Here is a 22336-nt window from a genome sequence, read left to right as displayed (position 1 = left end):
AGTCTCTCTATGCCACATGCTGTTTAAGCACTTGAACTGTTATGACTTTTCCAGACAAGCAATACTGAAAACCCCTGTGTTCATTTGAATAGTCGTGGGAGATGAATCTCTCACCCACACAGTTATGAATGAATTGCTGTCACAGTTGTTCCTCCATGGGAAAAAACTTCTAATATTCATTACCTGTGCTTTTTTGACTCCCACAGCAAAATATTTGGACATGATGTGACTGTGCACTGCTGCATTTCTGGGACATTTCTGCATTTCTTGATCTTCCAGAACATCATGAATATTATTTACAAAAAACTAAATTAATTTATTTTCATTCAAGTCATCACCTACACTGCAAGAAACAAACTAAAAAAAAAATCAACTATTTCCACTCAGAAATTGCTTGATAAATATGTAAATAATAATAATAAATAATATTAAAATTAAACAAATAAAATTATAGATTATATTAATTTAGAAATGAATTATAAATTATGTATTTATTTATTTTTTAAATGTTTTTATGTTATATTTTTTTATTGACATGGGTACAATCGTTTGGACACATGCCAGACCTCAGCAGAGTGAAGCTATAAGTGAATGATTTATTATTTCTTGGAAATATTGTGGAAATAAAATACATAATCCTATTTTGAGAAACTAGATGAAGGTTCACAAAAGGCCTCCATGTTATACAAATTGCACAAAAACATATAAGCACAACATAAAATTTTGCAGGATAAAACTATAGTAATATTTAATTATGACACAAATAACCTAATTTTTATGTTTTAAATATATTGTTATTCCAGTACAACACTTATTCCAAGAACAAGAGATGGTTATTTGAAGGAAAGTAAAGGAATAAAGGTAATGAGACAGACTGCTAAGTGCTAATGAATGCTAAGTCCAGACGTTATAGTAAGGAGTGTGCTCGTGAAATTGTCCTTGCAGTCTTTCTCGAATTCCACTGCTTCTTTATCAGACATGGACACTAAAGTATGATTCACAGTTTCCACCCCACACACCGTGGGTTGGCCAATGTTTAGCCACGGGCTTATAAAAGTGTTTCATGTGGTTTAAGGCAAAGGCCATGCTGAGTCAAGACAGGAAGACAGCACAGCCTTAAATCAGTTACTGCCCTTTAAAACACTCTCTGTTTGACATGCAGTTCTGCACCAGCCCACTGAATTGAAACTTGCTGTTGTGGGTGAAGCCGGTTAGTTTTGGGGGATCTAAAATTGGATACGATATTGAGGGTCTTGTGAATGCAAGAAACCCCAGAGCTTTGCTGTACTCGTATGAACAGAGGTAGATTATTATTTATCTATTTACCCTTTAGTCTTGGATGTAATCGATGTGTCATGTTTATTTTACCTGGCACTGATTCTTGACACTTATCTGCAGTTTCTTAAAGTGACAACATTTCCACTATTAAATTAATTAAACATTATCTCTAGAAAGTTCTTAACACAAATGCAACATATATTTATCGATTCTCTTTATTTTATCAAAATTATGACAACTCATAACCTTTAAAACCACATGTTCTCATATCTGAAAACTTTATTATATTAATACACATGCATATTTTTAAGAAACATTACTTTGATCATCAATGTTTGATGATCTGAAAACAATTTTCAAAAATAATTACAAAGAGGCAGCAAGTAATGTATTGATATTTTCTGATAAAAAAATATTTATTATAAATATTTGACACATTATTTTGTTTCTGGCAGCAATTATTTTTATTGATAGTATTAGCTATTATATATGAATAGCGATTGATTTCCATCGTAAAACATTTTTGTTTGTTTGTTTGTTTTTTTTATATGCAATGTGCACATTTGTCAAAACTTGACTGGAGTTATGCAGTAGTACTCTACTGCTCATTTGCATAGTGCCTACGTTTATCATTCCACACTAGCGAAGAATGCCAATCTCAAGAACGCACGTAAGGGGGCGGCAACACCAAACAACGTTTTCTATTGGCCGTGCCGCTCCGTCACTCACAGCATGTGCGTCATTTCCGTTGTCAGGTGGTGCTGCTATGGAAAGATGTGATCAGTTGTCCTAAGAAGGCTTTTCCCTCAAAACCCCTGTCGGTTAACGTGAAATTTCTCCGGTTCGCTTGAAACAAACTGCTTCGTGGTGGAGTGTAAATGTCGGTGCACCCCTGCTGAACATTTAATCGGCCAGAAATGAGTGGGAATTAGTGTACGACAGAGGATTCCCTCGGCGGTTTTGGTAAGTTGTTAAATGGCCCGTCGGTCGGCTGAGGAGATTTTCACAGTCCGTTAAAGGGACACGGTGAACTCATTGGCTTTCTGGTCTTTAATTTCGTCTTTAAATTCAGATAAACGCGCCTTTGCAACGATTAAATTGTCATATTTTAAAACGTGTTGCGACAGACTATATAAGCTAGAATACAAACTAAAATAAGCAAGTTTCGCTTGCAAATGCTAGACGAATTGAGTACGCTTGTTGTATTAATAAGAACGAGAGCTTTGTTTTCTTACACACGCTTATATAAGTCATTTATATTAGTGGTTATTGTTATAATTTTACTTGTAGCTGGTTAACAGCGTTCGTTGGTGTACGCCGTGTACTCGGTTGTGATCATATTGCAGTGCTCCTGTCTCTATTCCCTCTGCTGTCGTTTTAACTATAAATGGAAACATTAGTCACTTGTTTTTACACACCACAAATCTTAGACATCCAAATATCGAACAAAACGTGTGCAAAAACGCGCATCTGATACGGGTTACATCAAGCTCCCAGCCGGTGCTCGGCGGTTGTCAGGTTCTCAAGTTTACGATGCATGCAGTGACAGCTAGTATATTTAGATCTAATAAAATATTAAAATGTTCTGCCGCTGTGTGGATCAGAGCGTTTAAATCATGCAGGGATGATATTTCACTTCTCTGGTGACTGCGGTGCGTGTATACACACTGCATCCGTTCAGTCTGATCAATTCAAAGCAGTATGACTAATCGTTCATATAGCATGATTTCATCATCAGCAAGTTGTTGTTGTTGTTAAAGGGATGGTTCACACAAAAAAACGTTTATGTTTTTACTAACCTCTGTGATTTGTTATTAGTTCAGTGGAACACAAAAGATGATGTTAGTATTAGAGACTAAGAGCCTTAGTCACCATTCACTTCCATTTAATTTTCCATATTTTTTTTTCCCAATGCAATGAAAGCAAATGCTGAGTGAGACCGTCTAGCATCTCCTTTTGTGTTCCACAGAAAAACGTCATGTTTGAAACAACAGGAGGGTGAGAGAGGAACTAATGACAGTTTTTTTTGTTTACTGATATGTGTTTCCTGAGAATTCCATGCAGTAGCTCTGAATTAGATTCAAGATTGCAAGCATACGTGCATCTTGCTGTCGGTGAGATCATTTAAACTGCATTCAGGTCTGGCGTGACCTGAAATTATTACAGATGGTTTAATACCAACCATGATGTCTTTCGTTTCCTTTGAGGTTGCAGGTCACATTCTCAGCCTTGGTTGTGCCAATGCACAGACACGCTCTTTACAACAAGCTGTGGTGATTTAAAGATGTCAGATCTCCAGTAATGCATGTCAAAAGGGTTGATGAGAAAGCAATCACGTCTCTCACCCCTGTCTGTCACATTGTCAACAATCTGGGTCCACAAAGACAAAAAGCTGTAAACGTGTGAAATGATCTGCGATAACTGCCAACTGTACCCCCTCCTACGTCCTCGAGACAAGCTGTGTGATCTGTTGCAGAATTACATTTGAATGTCTGTTTCATTCAAAATTACAATGCGACCAAGTTTATAGCTTAAATGTTAATCACGGCTGTCTGTGAGATGCTCTTTTAGTTCTACTTTATATGTATTTGCTATTATTGCACATTGATTGTCATTTTATCAATGGGATTTCATGCCCAGTCTCTGTATTGTGCCTTAATTTAAACAGAGTTGAGATTGATTTTGAAGAGCCCAAGGGGTGTAGAACTGTCCGCGATGCTAAATGTGCTCTCCCACCCCCTGCTTGCATCGTGATATGATGTCTAGAGGCTGCGTGTGTCACGCTACCATTGGTGTCAAACAGCAGCATTTCATATTTCTGACAAATTGCTACCAGTGCAAACCCCAGGGCTTGTGTGAATCATGCTGTATCCGTCCGTAGCACCACTTGCCTTTCTGTAGAACCACATAAGTGATCATCAGATTATACAAGAACCCAATAAAACAAGCAGGCTTTTCTCTGAAAGAAGTCTTTTATCCTGAATGTTTGACCATAATTAATGCACTGCTTGTGATGTCTGAATTTTTTTGCTTTCGAAATGTTCCTTGTTGCAGACCGGTCAGTATTGCAATCTTGTAATATGCAGATTACGCCAGAGAGATTTGCAGATAAACCCATGCAGATTAAGGAACGGAAGGATTACAAATAGTGAAAGGGGAAAAACATTAATTGCAGCAGCAGAGTTCAAGATTCATGGGTTATTTTAGTCAATTTGAGATCCGTCGGTGCTGAACGTTTGCCTTTCTCGGGCGAGTTGTGGTCAGTGGTGCCATTTGTGAATGGGCTTCTATTGTCTAAGGCAGAAGTCACATCAACAGTTCACACCTGCTGCTAATCTTTGCTCATGCAAATGTATATGGACCTGATGGGTTGTCATTCATACAGGCGTAGAGCTCTTAATGGCATCTGACTGTTTTGAGGTGTCGGGGAGGGCATGACTTTTGCTAAATCTCCTTCCCCCACCTGTTATTTGCCCTCTTTAGAACTCACGCTTTGTTGATGGTGTACTGAAAGACCTCATTGGATTGGCTATTGTCCCTCAAGGCAATAACTGAATGAGTGTCATAAGGTTGCTTTGTTTGGATGCCTTGGAGATTCGATTTTAGTCAAGAAGTCACATTTCTCTGGTTGCATGTAAGGTGTTTTATGTATTGAGTACATTTTCTCAACTCTTTTTCAGATCTGCACAATGTCTAAACGCCGTGCTTCGGAACGAGGGGCCGGAGAGTCATCCGGCAGATCCAGCAAGCTCCTTTGTCCTGGGATATCTGGCAGCAATGCTAAGAGAGCCGGTCCCTTTGTTTTAGGTAAGCTGCCTTGGGTATTGCAAGTGAATCTTCAACACTAGACCTATCTTTTTGTGTTTCTATGCAGGCGAGAGGAGGAGGGGGTAGAGGTTCTGTTCGGAGACCTCTGTTTGAAAAGAATTGCAGGAATGTTTTAGATTGACGGCTTCACTTCTGAATCTGCAGGTCTTTTCCTGTATGCCGCTATCACACTGTCATCTTGCCTTTGAAATTCACCCATCACAGTTGGAAATAGCAGTGTGACGTAGTAATGCAGGGTGCTGTGATAAGAGTGTTTATGATTGGCCTCAAGGGGAATTGCTGTGCTCTGTACTGACTTTTGCATCTGTTCACACTTCTTTTCTTTATTTCTTCCCATCTCAACAGGCCCACGGCTGGGAAACTCTCCCGTGCAGAGTATAGTGCAGTGTCTAGCCAGAAAGGATGGGACAGATGATTTCTACCAGCTAAAAGTGAGTACTTTTTTAGGCCTTGTTTGCATAGTGTTAACATCTTGGGGGAGCACAAGTGGTCAGGCGAGACAGATCACCATTTATATCTGGCTCCAAATTCATGTCGTGTGACTATTTGTGATCGCATTGCGTAGAGGGGTAGAGAGTGATACTATCACACAACTTTGGAGCTGATTCGGTTATTAAAAGTTCAAAAGTTTGGCTATTTTTTTCTTTTCCTTTTCTTATCCTCAATACAGTAAAAACTGTAATATTGTGAAATATTATTACAGTTTTTAGCATTACAATAGCTGTTAACTTTTAAAATATTTTATGATGGATTCAGTGAAGGATCAGTCAGACTTCTTTCTGAAGATCTTGATTAATTGGGAAAAAAAATAAGTTTTTAACCAGCCATACAACATTTTTGTCCCCGTTTACATTTAATGGGTTTCAGATCTGCCAAAATGGCTTTTAAAACCAGATGTGAGGTGATACAGAAAGACACAGTTTACAAAAACCCTCCCATGTGATTCAAACATGTCCTGACCAGGGAAGTAAGACTGCTTCTAAACACAAAAGCCCCTGTGTGTCTCACTGTTTGCATGAACCTTTGACCTGCCCCAACAAATCTCCACAATACTGTCCAATTCATGACCGACTCTAGTTCAGAGATGACCATCAAACCTCTTTGTTTATGGACCAGCCTGTTACTCGAGGGGCTTCACTGAAAGGTGCTTGTCAACCTGGAGTCTAACCTTTTGACCCCATTCGTCCATGCCCCTGAGTCTAGTGTCCCTCAGATGGTTGTCCAGATGTGTTGAAGGACATGTGAGGGACTTATCTTTGTCCCCTCTGTAGATAAAGCATTTAATGGACCCTCTGTATTGCCTCAAGATCATTGATAGCTTAGTGTGCCATCAGTGAAGATAAGAGACTCTCAGGATGGTTTAGAACAGGATCTAGTGGTGTGGTGTCTTCTTACCTTCGACCTTTGTTGTAGATTCTCACCCTGGAAGAACGTGGAGACACTGCAGGAGAGACACAGGAAGAAAGGCAAGGGAAAATGCTCCTGCATACAGAGTATTCTTTACTGTCACTCCTCTCCAACCAAGAAGGAGTGGTGCACCATCATGGCCTCTTCCAGGTAAGACCAATGCTTCATAATGCAGAATTTAAGTTTTTCACCTTATATCCGTTAATTCTGTTTTTATTAGATTGTGGACATCTGTCCACAATCTTCCTTTCAAAATTGAAATGCACCAAGACTTGTTTTGGAATCTGGCTGTGCCGTTTTGAATCAAAATGTAATCGATTTGTGAGATGCCTAAAGATTCCCTTCTGTACTGTACGTTCTCAGTCCCACGACTTAATTTGTTTCTTCATTGTTCCTTCAGTTGTTTTAATTTTCATCACAAAGCGCTCGCAGTGACTCACCACTTACTTTCTCTTTGAGCAAGATGCTTTCTTTTTTTTCTCTCGCTCTCTTGCGTCTGCTTTTCAACTATATCTAGACCTCTCCTTTCTTCCCCGGTGGAAATGGGCTGCAGAACAAGCCGTACTGTGCTGTCAGGGCCATTCATTGAAGCTCACAGTATTGATTGGTTTATTATAGCTTCTCTCTAGAGTGGGCCAGTTAATTATGGATCGCTTCTTGTGTTCAAAGGCACAGTCATTGCAAACACAAACCACACTGCCGATCGATTCATGGCCCTCGTTTGACCCCAGTCTCAGGTGACCGAAGGAGGGCTTTCATCATTCAAGCTGTTGCACTTGGCGAGGCATACAGGAGAATCGCTGCTGTGCTTTTTGTACTACCAATCCGTTAGCGTCATCTTGTTCTTTAAACCCTGTATTTTCTTCTTTCGCTCCATTCAAAAGCTTAATGGTGGAGTGTTCGTTTGCTTTGTTACTCATTGTTAAATGCACTGCTGGGCTGTCTGAGGTAAAGTCTTTTATGCTGTCCCTGCAATTATTGTCAGCGCAAAACTTTTCTAATGCATTATCTCTTTCACTTCTCCATCTCAGGACCGCTCCTGTGAGATTGTCGAGGACATGGAGGCCAACAAAGTGCGGAAGATGAAGAGACGAATCTGTCTGGTGCTTGACTGCCTCTGTGCCCACGACTTCAGCGACAAGACGGCCGACCTCATCAACCTGCAGCATTACGTCATCAAAGAGAAGCGACTGAGCGAGCGCGAGGCCATCGTTATTTTCTATGATGTGGTGAGAGTGGTGGAGGCATTGCATAAGGTGAGCTGCCAACTGGTTTTAGTGTCAATGTGAAATCAAAATTGTCTGTTTTACTTGACAACATTCTTAATGGCGCTGTCAAGGTCAGGAGTTTGCTTACCTATTGTGGCTTCCCAATGATAAAATTAAGTCCTGCCATTTTTCCTCTTTGAATATATTGTTTTATTTGGAAGTTTGTCATATTGCAGAACTTAAATGGTTACACATTAAATTTTATGTTTACTGTGTAATTCACCCTAAATTAAGTTAGATGATGGTACATGGCGTTTTTCTGTAATATACGGCAATGGTGATTGTCAGGTTGCACGCTCTCCAAAGTGTAGCCAACTTCTTTAGGTATATATATATATATATATATATATATATATATATATATAGCTTGAATTTCGGCGCGGGATCGCGCATAATTTCAACCATTCCCGCAAATTTAAATTTTATAATGCGAGAAATTCCCGCACAAATATATTTGCTTTATCTCAGATTAAATACATCTACAGTGATAAAAAAATAAATCACTGGTTCAAACAGCCTGTCTTTTTTTTTAAAACAGCGCTGCACCGGCCTTCTCTGTCGTTGAGTCCTGTAGCAGAGCATCGGGCGTGTTCTCCATGGCCCGCGTCGCACTGATTCACACAAGGCTGTGTAACGCGCTCTAATATTCTGAGTCATAATGAGTTGCTTGTGAAGATGTTATCGGCTTCCAAATTATATTATTTTAATCCCGAAATTCAAACATCAAATGCTGTTTTGCTCTTTATAGTGTGTGAGTGGATAGAGCGCGCCCGCCGACTCAACACAGCAGCAGCGAAGCGCGAGTAAATCATCATCTCCTTATCTTAAAATGCGCATTTTATCGAAAGTTAACATGAATGAACATAAGAAAATAGACTCCTGTTCACTGATCGTCATCATCTCTCACGTAACGACCCATGTTTCAACGGCGAGAAAACGCCAACAACTTGGTATGCATGATATTTGTCCTTGTGTTATTTAATTTATGTCGGAATAAAGATCATTCACTGAAATGGTTTTTAATCTTTGGAGAGCTTTTTTTCTTAAATAAAAACAAAAATAACACTCTGATTAGATTATTTCACAACGCTTAAACGTTAGGGGAAAAAAATAATTTGGCTATAGAAAGCGGAGACATTTCTTTTTTATTCAGAAGGCACAAAAATGAAAGCCATCATCAAATGGAAAGAGATGAAGAGGAGGAGACAGAGGAAAGAAGTCACAAGCAATGGAAAAAAGTGACTAAAATTGAACTGAAACATGAAAGACACTGAAACTGAGATACATTAATATATAGTTTAAACAGAGTTCTTAACGTTAATTTGAAGGAGAGCATGACGTATTTTGTATGAAGTTTTGAAAAAGCAAAGAACTGAACTGATCTGAAACCCATGAAATACACTGAAATTGAGAGACCTTAATATATAGTTCTTAATGTCAGTTTGAAGGAGAGCATGGTGTATTTTGTATAAAGTTTTTTTTAAAACAAAGAAATTGAACTGAAACTGGAATATACAAATACAGTGATTCTTAATATATAGTTTTAATACAGTTCTTAATGGCAATTTGAAAGAGAGCATGACAAATTGTTATAATTCTTTGAAAACCAAGATACATTAAAAACTGTAGACATAAATAAATGAAGATGATTAATTTAGCCCGATGTGTCAATTTATCCCCCCCCCCCAGAATCTTTAAATCCCCCCCCATGTGACCCATGTAAGGGGGGAGTTCCCCCCCAGTTTAAAAACCTAAACTCAGGCCCTGTGTGTGTATATGTGTGTGTGTGTGTGTGTATATATATATATATATATATATATATAAGTAACTGTTCGCGGTTTTTGCTTTTGTAGAAGAACATCGTGCATAGAGACTTGAAGCTTGGAAACATGGTGCTTAATAAAAGGTAAGACTCCTCTCTTCCCTTTTCTTTTACCTGCTGTGCCGGTGGAGTTTTCTGTGCGCTCAGCCCTTTGTTGGGGTTTCATGGAGCACCGTCTGGCCTCATTGACCTCTCTCCTCTTGAGCTCTTAGTGAGAGTGTGATTCATCCCCACAGGCTGAAAAGGGAGGGGGAGTGAGCAGTGGGAAGCTATCCCAGTTAAAACGAGTAGTCATGGAACGTGCCCCTGGTTCGTTCCCTGGAAAAAAGGAGAGGATCATGGAGCCAGGGAAGGGGGGGCGGGCGGGTGATGGAACCGCACATGCTGGCTTGAAGGCATCTGAGGTCGGCAAGCATTGTGAATCGGATAGGCCTAGCAGAATTCCTAATCCCTCATCCATAAAGACCCTCTCCAAACACCATATGCGCCGCATGCATATGTGTGTTTTCTGCTGTGTGTGGAACGGGTACGCTTTTAACCACAGTTCTGTTGTCTGTGCCATTTCAAATGTCCCCAGGAATGAGAGACTCACTGACTAATTGAAAATCCTCAGTTCTGCCTGTCACATTTGCCAGCATGTGCTGCTCGCTGCTGAGTTCTCGCATATTGTAGTTCGGTCACATAAGTGCACAGCTTGTCTAATTATGAAACCCGTCACACCATATAAGCTCAGTGGCATGAGTAGTGAGAGGAGTGGAGCTTGTTTCATTTATCTCCTCCTTTCCTCGTCTCTTTACGGGCAACTGTACTTCTTGTGTCCTGGCTGACTGAATTGAAGGTATGCATTGTGCACCTTTTCTGCCATTAACCCCTTCAAACCTACAGCAAACAAGTGGAAGTTTTTCTGTTAGTAAATTTTTTTTTTTCTTCTTTGAGCAACTACCATGCTTCTGACTACACTACCATTCAATGCTAAAAAAGTGCTTTTTGAACTTTATCAAGAGTCCTAAAAAGTTTCACCGTTTCCTCAAATTATTAAGCAGCATGTTTTTAACACTGATAAAAATAAATGTTTCTTAAGTGTCAAATCAGCATATTTCTGAATGATCCTGTGACACTGAATACTTAAGTAATGGCTGCTGAATATTTCTGTTTTTCTGGTTGCAAATTATTTAAATAGAAAATATTTAAAAATAAACTGTTGTTTTAAAATGTAATGTAATATTTACATAAATATTTGCAATATAAAATAAATAGTGTTTTTCTGTATTTTTATTAAATAAATGCAGCCATGCGAGCATAAGCAAATTCTTTCAAAAGCATTAAAAAAAAGCTTGCAGAACCCAAATTTCTGAATGGTAGTGTACAAATAGACATTCGAGGAAGAGCATGTGTCATGGTGGTTTTAATGTTTGTGGTGTTTGCTCAGAAATGCACCTGGCAACTTTGTGGGCGACACTTTGGAGTTTATTTATAGACTTACATGCCCACCAATTACTAAAGCTGGTGTTTGCACTTAGAATTCAAATTTTTGTGTGAAAAGGTAAATGTCAGAGCTGTGGCAGTGCAATCTTGCTTGAGGAGAGGTTGTCACTTCCCGTCCTGCTTCTTTTCTTTTCTAGTCCTGTTGATTTTAAAAAGTAACAGGAAAGCAAAAATCAAATACACTGGGTAGATTCAAATTCAGAATAAGACTAATAATAAAATGGCTTAGTAAACTACCAAGATGCAATGCAAAAAAATTTCAGAAAGGATTTGGGAAATCATAGAATATGAAAATTGAGTAACACGTGAGTTTCAGTGCATTTGTGCCTGGAGCTTTTTTCTTTTTCTTTTTCCCAATATTGTTTTTTCTTTTTTTTTTTTTTTTTTTTTTCTTAATATCTTGCATGTGCCGTTGTTGAGTCAAGCGTTTTACACCTTTCCACGGGAGTCAATTAAAAGGACAGGCACGGACCGGTATATCGTTGCTGAACGAAAAAAGAAGACATCCACATGTACTCGCACTCGTCACTGGAGCCTATAGTGATGAAACCAAGCAGTCTGGTCTGTCTGCTTCAGTTCAGCAAGAAAGCAGAACACTGTGTCCCAGCTGGAGATAATACAGCCCTCTGCCAAAGGATCCATAGCTCAGAGCTGAGTCACACTCACGTAACGCTGGCAAAGCTCTCTCTCTCTTTCTCTCTTTTTCACTCTCCAAATACCCCTCTGATCTTACTGTCTGTGTGACCCTTCCCAGCCAGCAGACTGTTGGCTTTGGGTGGAATGGAAAGTACTTGGTATTAGTCATAAGTGGTCCATGACATGTACGCTCTTTTTTTTTTTTTTTGACAAGACATTTGGGCCTTCAAAAACCACTGCAGAATCTGGTGGTCGTAATCGACCTGTGCAGGCATTGTTTGTCCTCAGCAGTTTGTCAATAACTGCCTGTAGTGCAGAAGCTTCTCTCACATTTCACAAGGGTTTGTTGCCATTACTTCATACCTCTTTTCCCTCCTTCACACCATATGGCTGTCACCATCAAGACTCTATAAAAGTGAACAAATTGCCTGATCTGCACATTTTCTTTCACTATTAGCTTTGTTCCTCTTACAACACTGCTTGCACAAGCAAAGGAACTCCAATACCAAACAATTGCATCAAAATCCCACATTAACCTCACCCAGCAGAGGCAGTTCTGACCGGATTTCGGCATCGAGACTTCCTCTTGCGTTTAAACCATTTAACTTTTCCCATCAACAGGGGCTAATTTTAGCAGCACCGAGAGCCCGGGAGGCTTCTGGTCTCTTCACATGAGCAGGAAGATGAGAGTAAGCAATGAGAATCTCCTGAGGAGAAACGCTCGCTGACTCTTCGCTCAGGAACCAAGGCTCATGGTCATGATGAAGCCAGACGAAAGCTTATATTAAGGCTAAAACTATTATGAAGATGAAAACTAGTGGAAACAGTGTGTCAAAAACAAATGGTTTAGACATTAGGAGCAGGTGCATTTGAAATGGTTGACACAACAAGAAACTGCCATGCAAAAAAGCCATACAAGATGAAACAAATGAAGTTAGTTTAGTTTGCTTCATCTAGCCATCATTAAACAAAACTTTTGAAATTGTGTTCAAATGCCTTGAACCACAAACTTTACTGAATCATCAATAATTTGTCCTCTAGTGTGAGCCATCTGGAGCTTAGATCCAGTTCATGCTCAGAAATATTGTTGTATTTGATAAATTAATGCAACACTAAAAGTAAACTGAAATTGAAAACCATTTATAACTGGTACAGATGCAGTGTAGGATGGAAAGACTGAAGGGTTTTTTTTTGTTTAGTTTTTTTCACAAAGTCTGTTGTGACTAATCTCTTTTCTTTTCTAATCTAATTTAATCATGACCCTCCTTTTTAATGAAGACGGTAATCAGCTTTAAATCAGTAAAAAACTCTGCTGGGAAAAAAAATCAAGCTTCAGGAACGGGCCTGTTTGTAGCTGTTAGGCGTAAGTGTGACAGTCACTTTCAGGGTGTGAAAGTGAGAGCGTAACCGGGGAAGCATGGGAAAAGAGGATGTAGCTGAGAGATGTAGCTGTAGTGGTAGAGGTTTTTTTGTTTTTTTTTAGTGAGGGGAGATTACAGCTGTGACTGTGTGAATTCTCACATTGGAGGTCCCCCAGTTCAGCTCTGTCAGCTGATGTGTTAGTTTTGCTCATTGTAAATGTGAATGCATTTTTTAAGTGAAAGCGTTCCTATGTGTATGTTAGAGTGCTTGTTTTCATTGCATGCCTGTCACTGAAAAAAGTGTTGTTCTTTCCTTTCTGAGGTGCAAGATTAGTCATCCCTGAGCTTGTGAGAAGCCACAGGTGACTCACTTGTTTGTCAAGTGCAGTCATGGTGTGTTCTGTCATGTTGGGTTCTGCTTTCTGGAAAGGCAGAATGGCTCCCTGCCACAGATTAGACTTAATGACAGAGACAAAAATATCAGAGGCATGTTTGCACAGATACAAACTGACTCGCCTAACAACAGTAAAGTTTCATTTTGATATGCGTGTATAGTGTAAAAAAGTGTGTTTTTATGTATAGATGTATACCCACTTTATCACAATCATATTAAAGTCTATTAAATTCATAAAACTATTTTATATATATATATTATTTTGGCTGATTTTGCTAGACTCCTCCTCCTAACCATCTGAATTTTATTTTAAATTACAAGCTAGATTGGCATATTGAAATAACGTCTTAACTAATTTTCTTTTATTCAAAATATGGTTTTCCTTTTGATTTTGTGACAAAATATGACTTGGACATGCTTACTAAGATGCACATCATGGATTTCACAAGCTATCTTTTTAATCTAAACAGTGCGACTTGATGTGAGGGTTCATGGTTTTTCTTTGACGTCATTGGTGTTTTGTGTGCTGCAGGACCCATCGGATCACCATCACAAACTTTTGCCTTGGTAAGCATTTGGTGAGTGAGGAAGATCTGTTGAAGGACCAGCGAGGCAGTCCAGCCTACATCAGCCCAGATGTCCTGAGCGGTGAGAATTCAGCTTGTGTGTCTGTGTGTGTGTGTGTGTGTGTGTATGTTTATGTGTATGATTCACATCACTCACCCTCCATGTCACCACTGTAATCAAAACTCATAAACCCAACCACCTAAACGGCCCTAATCAGGACAGCAGTCACAAACCGTCAGCATGGATGAGCAATAGTCAGGTTTTTAAGTCATTATGTGTGTTGTGTGCCGCAAGACTTGACCTGTTAGCTCATCAACGACTCGATACCAAAACTTTACTCTTAAGCTTGTTGTCATGGCCTCGAGCAGATCTCGGCAGTGCAATAGATCAAATTAACAGCGGTTGTATCACGAGGTGTATCTTTCCAAACAATCTCTCTCTCTGTGTGGAAGCTTGAAGTTCACTCAAGTGATGTAATTTCAGTACACGGGACTCGCTGTTTATCTTATCTGTCAAACGTTTATGTAGCACAGTCCAGTTAGCCCTACTGAATAGTTAACACGCAAAAATTATTTTGACCTTTTTTGGTTTTCACAAACTTAAGTGGCTATTCAGTATTGTTTTTGGAGATTTAAAAAAATCGGTGCGTTACAAAAACTTTCAATAGAGATTAGCTTGTATTTAACTTAAAATATTCCTTAATATTACATGATAAAATTGTAGTAATGTTTATATGAACATTTATATTCCTAAAATATATATTATTTAATAGAAAATAAATGTCTTATTATTCCCCTCACATTGTAATTTAAGTAAATTTAAAACGTAATTATATGCCTCTCTTTAGATTTTTTTTTTACATTGCAAAGCAATTAAGATTGTCATTTACGATGTATAAAGTATGTAAATGCATTCATATGGTATCAAAAACCTGTGCATAAAGGCATCACAGTTGCCTTCTGAGATGCTTTGTTTTTTGCTCAATTCAAAGACACCATCAGCTCATTGAAGGATTTAAATGAAGCGATGTGACGTTGATCTTAAGCATATAATTCATTCAATACTGAAATTATATTTTAAATGTTTAAAATGACTATTTTATCCAAAAGATAAAGATTAGTTTGTGGAGTCCTTTTTTTTTTTTTTTTGTCACATGAACTTTGCGTGCAGAGGGCTATTTATACAATATGAAGTTGAAGATCCCTGCATTTTAAATCTTGTTCGTTTAGTTGACTCGCTAGCTAAAATATCAAACAGCACCACCTTTCCAGAACTGTCTTTCATGTGTGTTCGGGGTTTTTCCAAGACCTCTATGGATGTAGGCTCTGGTTAGATGGTGCATTCCGAGCATGCATGTTAAATAGAGGCGCAGTCGAGCTCTTGTTTGCGGTCTCCATTCACAGTAAAATGACAGAAAGAAACCGGGAGTAAATCAGCCAAATATGACAGCAGAACAAAGGCAGAGCTGCTTCAGTGAGTCATCACAATGAGTCATGCAGAGAGGAACTACTCTTCCTGCTCTCTCTCTCGCTCTCTTCCTCTCACTGTTTTTCCATTGCTCACTCTCTCTCTCATCTCCCTCTCTTTCGCTTTCTCATGCGTAGGGTCAAAGTAGAAGCAGAGAATTGTACCTTAAAGAAAAATATACCATACAAATCACGCTGTTTACTAAACAGAAACCTACCCAATTAACCCCTCTTTTTTTTTTTTTAAAGCTCCCATGACTCATTTGTACTCTTTTGGCACATTGTGTTCTGCCCATTTATGGTGGTAAACTAAGTGGTATTGTGAGTGTGAACAGGATTTGGGGGACTTTATAAGATTTTGACACTATTGGTAGCATATGTTTTATATGTACACTTTCACTACTCATCCAAGAGAAAGTTCCAATCTGATTGAATAAGCAAACTGTTGTAGAGCTGCTTGTAAAAATTGCACTTTGTGTTTCCATGTAGGCCGACCATACCGTGGTAAACCCAGTGATATGTGGGCGCTCGGTGTGGTGCTGTTCACCATGCTCTACGGCCAGTTCCCGTTCTACGACAGTATACCTCAAGAGCTCTTCCGCAAGATCAAAGCAGCAGAGTACTCCATCCCTGAGTGAGTATCTCCATTATCTTTCTGTGCTTTGATAGGAATTAATTGTTGAAAAATGTTTGGCCCTTGTTTAAAAGGATTGTTCACCCAAAAATGAAAAACACTCATGTTCTTCATGACGTGATATTGGATGTCAAAAGATTTCTGTTGAATTGTTCCTCACGTATAATTGATTTATGACCTCAGAAGATGTATGGACCATTTTATGGTGCTTTTGTGCCCTTTCTGAAGCATAAAAGTTACTTGTACCTTATTAATAAATCTTTTGTGTTCCACGGAAGAAAATTATTTTTTGAATTTTTTGGTGAGCTATTCCTTTAAATGAAGACTCAAAAAAAAAATGTGCAGATGGAAATGCTAATGTGCCTTTGTGCCTGTGTCGTTTGCGCAGGGATGGGCGGGTTTCAGAAAATACAGTGTGTTTGATCAGGAAGCTTCTGGTGCTTGACCCCCAGCAGAGGCTCACTGCCACAGAGGTGCTTGAGTCTCTGAGCGGCATCATCGCATCCTGGTGCGTCTCATCTCTCATCTGAAACGAGATCAACTTTTTAGTTCCATTTTTAGCCAAGACTTCTTGTCAGAGTTCACATAACTTCTTAGGAATTCATGTGATGGGATGTTGTCATTTTGGTTCAGCGATGTTGTCTCGCCACATTTTTGCAATCCAGTGCAGTTTTCAGTCATGCATTTAAAGGTTTCTTGGCTGTAGATCTGAAAATTCCCATTCGACTGATGTATTTATTTATTTTTTTTAAATAGGCAATCTGTGTCCTCACTGAGCGGCCCTCTACAAGTGGTGCCGGACATAGACGATCAGCTTAACCACCCCGAACATCTTCAGGAGGTCAGTACCGCTTGTAGATGTTAACAATAATATGCTGTTGCATGAATTGCCTAATTTCCTGTAGCTCAAATAGTAGAGCATGGCGCTAGCAACGCCAAAGTCATGGGTTCGATTCCCAGGGAAAGCAAGAGCTGATAAAATGTAAAAACTGTAACTTGAATGCAATGTAAGTCGCTTTGGATAAAAGCGTCTGCTAAATGCATAAAATGTAAAATGTAAATGCTTCATTAATATCATTGGGACCATTTATGTATGACCCGACTTATTTACATATTCATTTTATTTGTATCTTATAAATAAGGTCCAACATGTGTAATGCCTTAAGTGTCACTGAATCATGGATAATAGAAACTTCCTCTTTAAACTGCATTAACATGATGAGGTACTTTATATCGCTGAGAAACGTTCTTTTATTGTCCCCTCAGTCAAAAGTGACAGAGGAGTCGTCTCAGTACGAATTTGAGAACTACATGAGGCAACAGCTCTTGTTGGCGGAAGAGAAAAACACTATCCATGAGACCAAGAACTTCCTCAGCAAGAGGCATTTTGGTAACGTGCCTCCAGTGAGGCGCCTCGGCCACGATGCTCAACCCATCAGCCCTCTGGATGCCGCAATACTGGCCCAGCGCTTCCTCCGGAAGTAGCACCGCCATTCTGCCCGCAGGCGGGGGTCACCAAGAGTGGAGCGAGCCACGGAACTGGGCGCACTCTTTTATGTACTTTTGCGTGTGAGAGTGTGTGTGTGAGCATGCAGCATGAGTCTGGCAGACACAAACATGGGCCAAGGAACAGCTCAGCGCTCTGTTGCTCCATTCATCTGCCCAGGACACAGACTCTGGACACGGATCGAATGAGACTCTGACCACCTCCACCATGCCAATCCTTGCCCAAATCTGACAAACACACACACACACACACACACACACACACACACTTTCAGCAATACCCCAACAGAATCATGTAGCAGATCACACACAACCACCCTTTTTCCATCCGCCTCTCCCCCAGCACTTTCTACAGGAACGCCTCGGATCACATGATCAACCCTTTTGTTCTGTTCCCCGCAACCAGTTCGTCTGTTCCGCTCCCATCTGTATCTATGACTGCAAATCTACCTCTTACCATTTTTTTCTATCTCTATTTCCTCCTTTCTTAGTCAGTTTTTAACAACGCTCTCTGTTCTTATGAAAGCAGGACTCATTATGTTGAGGGGAGTCGAGCACAGGCTCAAGAGCATTAGCATTGTGGTTGTGTAACTATTGTCAAAACCAGTGATTGGTTTTTCCTCACAATCTAAATAAGCTTCCCCCCCCTCCTCTCCTACTAAAATGGTAGCATTTTAAGATTATTCTCTTTATTTCCATTGAAGATGTTAAGTTTCATAAGTTAGAAAGCTAAAAACCTCATATTACTCATAAATCATAGCAGCGCATGTTTCTCCTTCCTCTATTTGAATGGGTTTCTGTTGGCAGCTAGCATCTGTGTCTGGATGCATACAACCAAAAGCATAACTTGGCATCCAATCCGGCCGATATGGTACGTTATTCTCCCCTTTTGCTTTCGTCCAATCAGAAGGCAGCAGAAAGTGCAAGAACACCACTTCCTGTGCATTCGACCAAATGGAAATGAACTTTGAATCAGGTGATATACCACTACAGCGGACTCTAGACAGCTGAGCTAGGTGGTATTTTTGTGGATTTCGGTGTGTGTCACACAGGGACTCATCTTGGGGCTGTGCTTGGAAAAAGACGAGGCTGGTGATGGGATGAAACTGTCAGGAAACAGGGCGGCTGAGCCGGCAGTCATGCGGAAGTCCAAGCCAAGATAAGCCCCGTAAGCACAGCCCTTAAGCCCTCCTTTCCTTTTGTGTCCCTCCGTCTAGAGCGCTCACCTTCTGATAGCATGCCAAGCCATCAAAGTGCATCTTCTGCCATGTCCTGTATCTCCGGTGCTTTCGTTCCCCACACAGATTTCAGCTGCAGCTCAGGGATCGAGGATTGGCCGCTAGGGAACGTTTCTGGCCACAGTGATACAAAGAAACCCATTGCATAGGGGATTGTTTCTTTTTGTTTTTCGTTTTATTCTCTTACCTACCGCTCATTTCCATGTATGGTTATTAACTGCTTCATGATCATCAGGAAGGAAATTCCATGAAACCCACTCCTCTCATCTGTTTCTTGTGTGAGAATATTGCAAGGAAACAGATTCTTAATGTTTTTCAGTCCTGTTTTAAGCTACCCCATGTGTATAAAGCATAACTGTGGGATATCTTGCCTTAGATTGTCAACAGATTCTCAACTCAACCGTGAGCAGTGAATATGTACTTTTGATGCTAGAATATATCTTAATATACTAGGCGGTTGGCTTGCATTGACCTGTGGACCTGTGGCTTAGTTTGCAATGCCTTTATATCTGGCTCCACTCATGTCATTAGATGAAAAGGTCATTTAGTACTGTAGATCTCTGAGCTCATGACTAGCAGCTTGGCTTGTCCTTTTAATCTCCACTTTAATTTCCTCTTTTTTGAAGACATACAGCCTGGTAGTATATCCGTACCTTTCTGTGTTCCTTTTAATTTATTTTCTGTTTTTAATTCATCTGTCATGGTAAATGTAGAGATCATGTATCACTCAAGAGCATTGCTGTGATCTCTCATGATTTTCCTTCTATCTTCAGTGAAGGTTTTGTTTTATTGTCTCTTTCTCTTTTTTTTTTTTTTTTAATTCTTGAATAATTATTGCAACAATCCTGTCGGTATATTAAGCTACACTAATTAGGTGACTGACTTTGCATAGCTCTATTTTAAGTCAACTAAATTATCGTGCACATTAGCATGACATGTAGAATCGATGTAGAGTTTATCTTGCGAGAGAGAATGATATCGTACTCTGGCCAGTGTGATAGACATCGTAATGGCGGATAGGCGTCAATAGTGCAAACCCCTGTACAGGGTATTATTATTCTAAAGAATCGCACCAATGTTTCCACACAAGCCACCATTGAAAGCATTAGTTTTTTTCCCACCTCAATGTGAATATATTTGGTTATAAAGCAGTATTGTAGTGGATAATATGCGTGACTTGACGAAGAGGGACTTTTTGTGAGCAAATCAAAGTCCTTTCCTTATATTCAAAAAGGAGTGCCTCAAGGCTATATCCTTGGTCCACTTAGAGTTCTCACAAAAGCCATTATATCATAGCAAATTTGTGCAGTTGCAATATGGCTGCTGTTGATGTGGTTGTGTAGTCTGTATCCAAAACCTAGATGAAAGAAATTAGAAAATATTTCTGTTTAATATGCCCCTACACAAGTGACCACAAACTCCCCCGCCCCCTTGCATAGACAGTTTCGTGATGTCCAAAATTCTGTCTGCAGCATGAAGAGAGTACGTTTTTTTTTTTTTTTTTTTTTTTAGCTCTGTATACAGTTTCAAAGCAATTAGAGCATGATTCTAATTAGCAAGACGTGCCCAAGATGCAGCAGAAATTGGAGTGGATGTGGGTGTTTTGCAAATGATGAATACTCCAAAAAACACAAAGACACTGCAAGGGAAGATACAGAACATGAAGTTTAACTTAGATTTTCTTTTCTTTTTAGGCCACTTTGTGCAGATGTTTCATAAATTGGGAGATATCTCTTTAGAATTGTTACTTTTTTGCGTCTTTTATTAAAACTGGAAAATCTAAATCTGATGTAAAACAAACATGATGAAACTGGTCAAAAGCCTGAAGGTTTGATGTCGTAAGCTGCTTGGTTAGAATGGTGTCAAAGAAAAAAAAACTGGGTAATTGTACAGAGATGAAAAACAAATTTGTATAAAAGACATATTTTTGTACTTCATCAAATCTCTACATGCATGTCAGCAATAAACTTTGATATGGAAAACTGTCTCTTTGTATGATTTGAAATGTAAATTAAATTTTGCCTTTACAGTATTTAAAAAGCACTTAAAAAAAACAACAACAATGCATCTCTTTGATGACATCAGTATAAGAATTTGTTTCATTCAAATAATCCCTGTTTGAGATTTTATTTTAATTCTCAATAGTACTTTATTTTGGGTGAAGTTTTAAGTATGTTTTTGAGAACAAAACGCTCACAACTGCATTTTAGGTGCAGTTCTGCCCTCTTGTGGTAGACATATGGAATGACATGCACGACTTTTTGCAGAGATGCCCAGACAAATTTGATCTCTCATCTCAGTCTGAATTAAATGGCTCTGTTTGGATGTGATATTTAGAGCCATTACAAAGTGTTTTGTTGGAATATCATCCTGATTACCCCTTAAGTTATACACTTTTTTTAGTTTAAAAGCTCTTTTCATCAGTTACTCCTCAAGTATCAACAATTCCCCTTTTACAGAAGACTTTTACTCCAGCACTTTGTGTATTTGTGCTCATTAATCATCTGAATCTCTGTGTAGATGTTGGAGCTCGAAGGTTGCTGGCAATTATTCACCTTTCTCTCCTGAAATAAGATGTTTGCCAGTTTCATTTGCCAGAATAAGCTTCAGTGTGAACCAAACCTTATTAATCAAGACTTGGACACACAGGACTAGTTTGAAGCAAACATTGAAAGTCCAACACGTTAAAGTACATCTCCCAAGAGTTGTAAAACCAACTTCAGCCTAATAGTTTACAAGCCACTTATTTGTTGAAAGCAAATGTTGAAAGGAATCACTCCTTTAACATGAGCCCTCTATTGTTGAGTGATTTTGAACAGCAAAAAACATTCACATGATGCACACAAGGCATCCATATGAGCTGTTGAACAAAACTGTGCTCGCAAAGCAAATTCCTCAGCTGTTTGTTTTCATTTCGCTGTGCCTGTCCCTAGTGTGCTCAAAACAACACGTGAGAGTTTACATGCAAGATTTCCAGAGCACATTTTGGACATCCTTTATTGATGATCTGATTTCCCATTAAACCATCCTCAGAATGCAATATGTGTTAGTCCTGATCTTTTATAATGGCTCAGACTGCCTGGGGTTAATGAAGCAAATTTGACGTGTTTGATAAATGATGTTACTGCTCCCCTGAGGTTCAGCACTAGTTTTACAACTCAAAATCACCATTAAATGTGTGAACCACTACGCCTCACATCAATGCCCATATTTAAGACCGAAAACAGTGCTGGCTAACTCAAGACACTGGGGTTAAATTGGAGACATTTATAGTGAGTGCTTTGGTGTGGGTTGTGAAGCTGTTGTGTACTCCAGACATTCAAGTTTCCAATCTTATGATAATTCCATTCTAGTCTTATGAAGCTCAGTGGCTCACATTTTAATTTATCTGGTTTTGTTTTATTTCACTTACATTTAATTTTCAAACAATTTTTAAATGTGCTAAA

General features: G+C 39.2%; 1 protein-coding gene across 1 annotated transcript; it reads left to right on the top strand.

Moving 5' to 3' along the window:
- Positions 1-2005: 2005 nt before the first annotated feature.
- On the top strand, positions 2006-20869 carry LOC306887356 (serine/threonine-protein kinase 40). Its single transcript, XM_079445025.1, has 11 exons — positions 2006-2241; positions 4959-5085; positions 5452-5537; positions 6520-6663; positions 7545-7769; positions 9635-9687; positions 14012-14127; positions 16002-16146; positions 16535-16654; positions 16903-16987; positions 17413-20869. The coding sequence occupies exons 2-11, from the start codon at positions 4968-4970 to the stop codon at positions 17629-17631; spliced, it is 1311 nt and encodes a 436-aa protein (XP_079301151.1). The 5' UTR covers positions 2006-2241; positions 4959-4967; the 3' UTR covers positions 17632-20869.
- The last annotated feature ends 1467 nt before the right edge of the window (positions 20870-22336 follow it).

Source organism: Barbus barbus, assembly GCF_936440315.1.
Source record: "Barbus barbus genome assembly, chromosome: 21".
Classification (NCBI taxonomy): Eukaryota; Metazoa; Chordata; class Actinopteri; order Cypriniformes; family Cyprinidae; genus Barbus; species Barbus barbus.
This window is presented reverse-complemented; position numbering and strand designations above follow the sequence as displayed.

Bases quoted from the DNA above. Each gene is read 5' to 3' on its own strand.
- LOC306887356 (XM_079445025.1), top strand. From the start codon at position 4,968: ATGTCTAAACGCCGTGCTTCGGAACGAGGGGCCGGAGAGTCATCCGGC. The intron at 5,538-6,519 runs GTGAGTACTTTT...CCTTTGTTGTAG, and splicing joins ATGATTTCTACCAGCTAAAA to ATTCTCACCCTGGAAGAACG. The intron at 16,147-16,534 runs GTGAGTATCTCC...TCGTTTGCGCAG, and splicing joins GCAGAGTACTCCATCCCTGA to GGATGGGCGGGTTTCAGAAA.